Source organism: Frankliniella occidentalis, unplaced genomic scaffold, assembly GCF_000697945.3.
Source record: "Frankliniella occidentalis isolate FOCC.00 unplaced genomic scaffold, Focc_3.1 Scaffold254, whole genome shotgun sequence".
Lineage (NCBI taxonomy): Eukaryota > Metazoa > Arthropoda > Insecta > Thysanoptera > Thripidae > Frankliniella > Frankliniella occidentalis.
Genome location: NW_026267380.1, coordinates 352,701 through 353,886, shown reverse-complemented (window position 1 = coordinate 353,886; position 1,186 = coordinate 352,701). Strand labels below are relative to the sequence as shown.

General features: G+C 42.6%; 1 protein-coding gene across 1 annotated transcript in view; it reads right to left on the bottom strand.

Moving 5' to 3' along the window:
• Nucleotides 1–795: 795 nt before the first annotated feature.
• The window catches only part of LOC113214964 (UDP-glucosyltransferase 2), a 33,303-nt gene continuing 32,912 nt past the window's right edge, over nucleotides 796–1,186 (bottom strand). Inside the window, exon 3 of the mRNA XM_052273210.1 lies at nucleotides 796–1,102. Coding sequence (XP_052129170.1) covers nucleotides 811–1,102 — 292 coding nt within the window. The 3' untranslated portion in view covers nucleotides 796–810. The remainder of the gene's footprint in view (nucleotides 1,103–1,186) is intronic.

Sequence of the window (1,186 nt, the reverse complement as noted above, 5' to 3'; positions counted from 1 at the left end):
AGCCCAGACCAGGACTGTCGCTGTTATGCTGTGCTAAACCATGGACATTCGCTGTTTTACACTGCTCTCATGTGGACTTTCGTTGTTTTTGCCCTAAACTAGTGCTATTATAGTCTCTCTTATTAACTTTTATAAAAATATATTGATGTCATCTCTTTGCTGCACCATCTAATAACTTAATTAACTTAAATGTAATACATTACCAGATAGTATAGTCTATTGATATGGTTAAATACATGTATCAGATAAATAACCTCAGAGCATACAGAATAATTATAGCAAAAAGCATTTAACGTACACATACTTGTTTCCATTACCATTCACAGTGTTAATTACTCCAAAAATTTCACATTTACGTGTGTGTGTGTCTGTCTGTCATCACGATAACTCGAGAACGAATTGAGCTAGCGACCTGGTATTTTCAGGGTCGTTTTGTATCATAACAAGCAGGCCCGCCCTTCCGCCAAACGGAGTTGCCAGCTCCACTTCGCTGCGCCGGCAACTCCGTTCGGCAGGGGCCAGGCCGGGCCTGCTTACGCGCAAAATGCGGCAGGGGTCAAAATGACCCCTTCCGCGGTTCTAGGTATACGAAAATGTCAGAGCGGTTCTAGTGTTAAAGACACTTTTACAGGGAATTCCTAGGAGAGGAATTCAAAGTTTAAAACCCTGGAATGTGATGCATCCTTGCCATAGAACGAAACAGAGTACTAAACACGCTTCACTTGCGTGCCCTTCCACACATTTCAGATATTATTACTCATTTCTGCCTTGAAAGGGAAATGGCAGCGGCTGCTACATTCCGTAACCGAGTTAAGAAGTAGTACAGAAATGCCTTCTTGTCTTTAATGCTGGCTTTGACTTTCTTTCTTTACTGTACGGCATTAGGTTATAGTACAGGTAAAACGCGTTTCGAGCAGAGAAACTACTTACGTTCAACTTAAAAGGCACCACTGCCCAACAGTCCGACGCAAAGACTTCCGTAAAGACTACGTCAAATTTGCCATATTTTCCTTTCATTATATCTTGAAAGTGCTGGGATTCGAAGACTGTGCGACACCAGCTCGCGCCCCATGCTTCTCCGAACCAGACTGGAAGCTGTAACCTGTCGAAAATAGGCCTTCTTTCAGACTCAAAACGGGGAGGGACAATTTTTGTACCTACATTAAATGTGTTCTTGTGCACATCT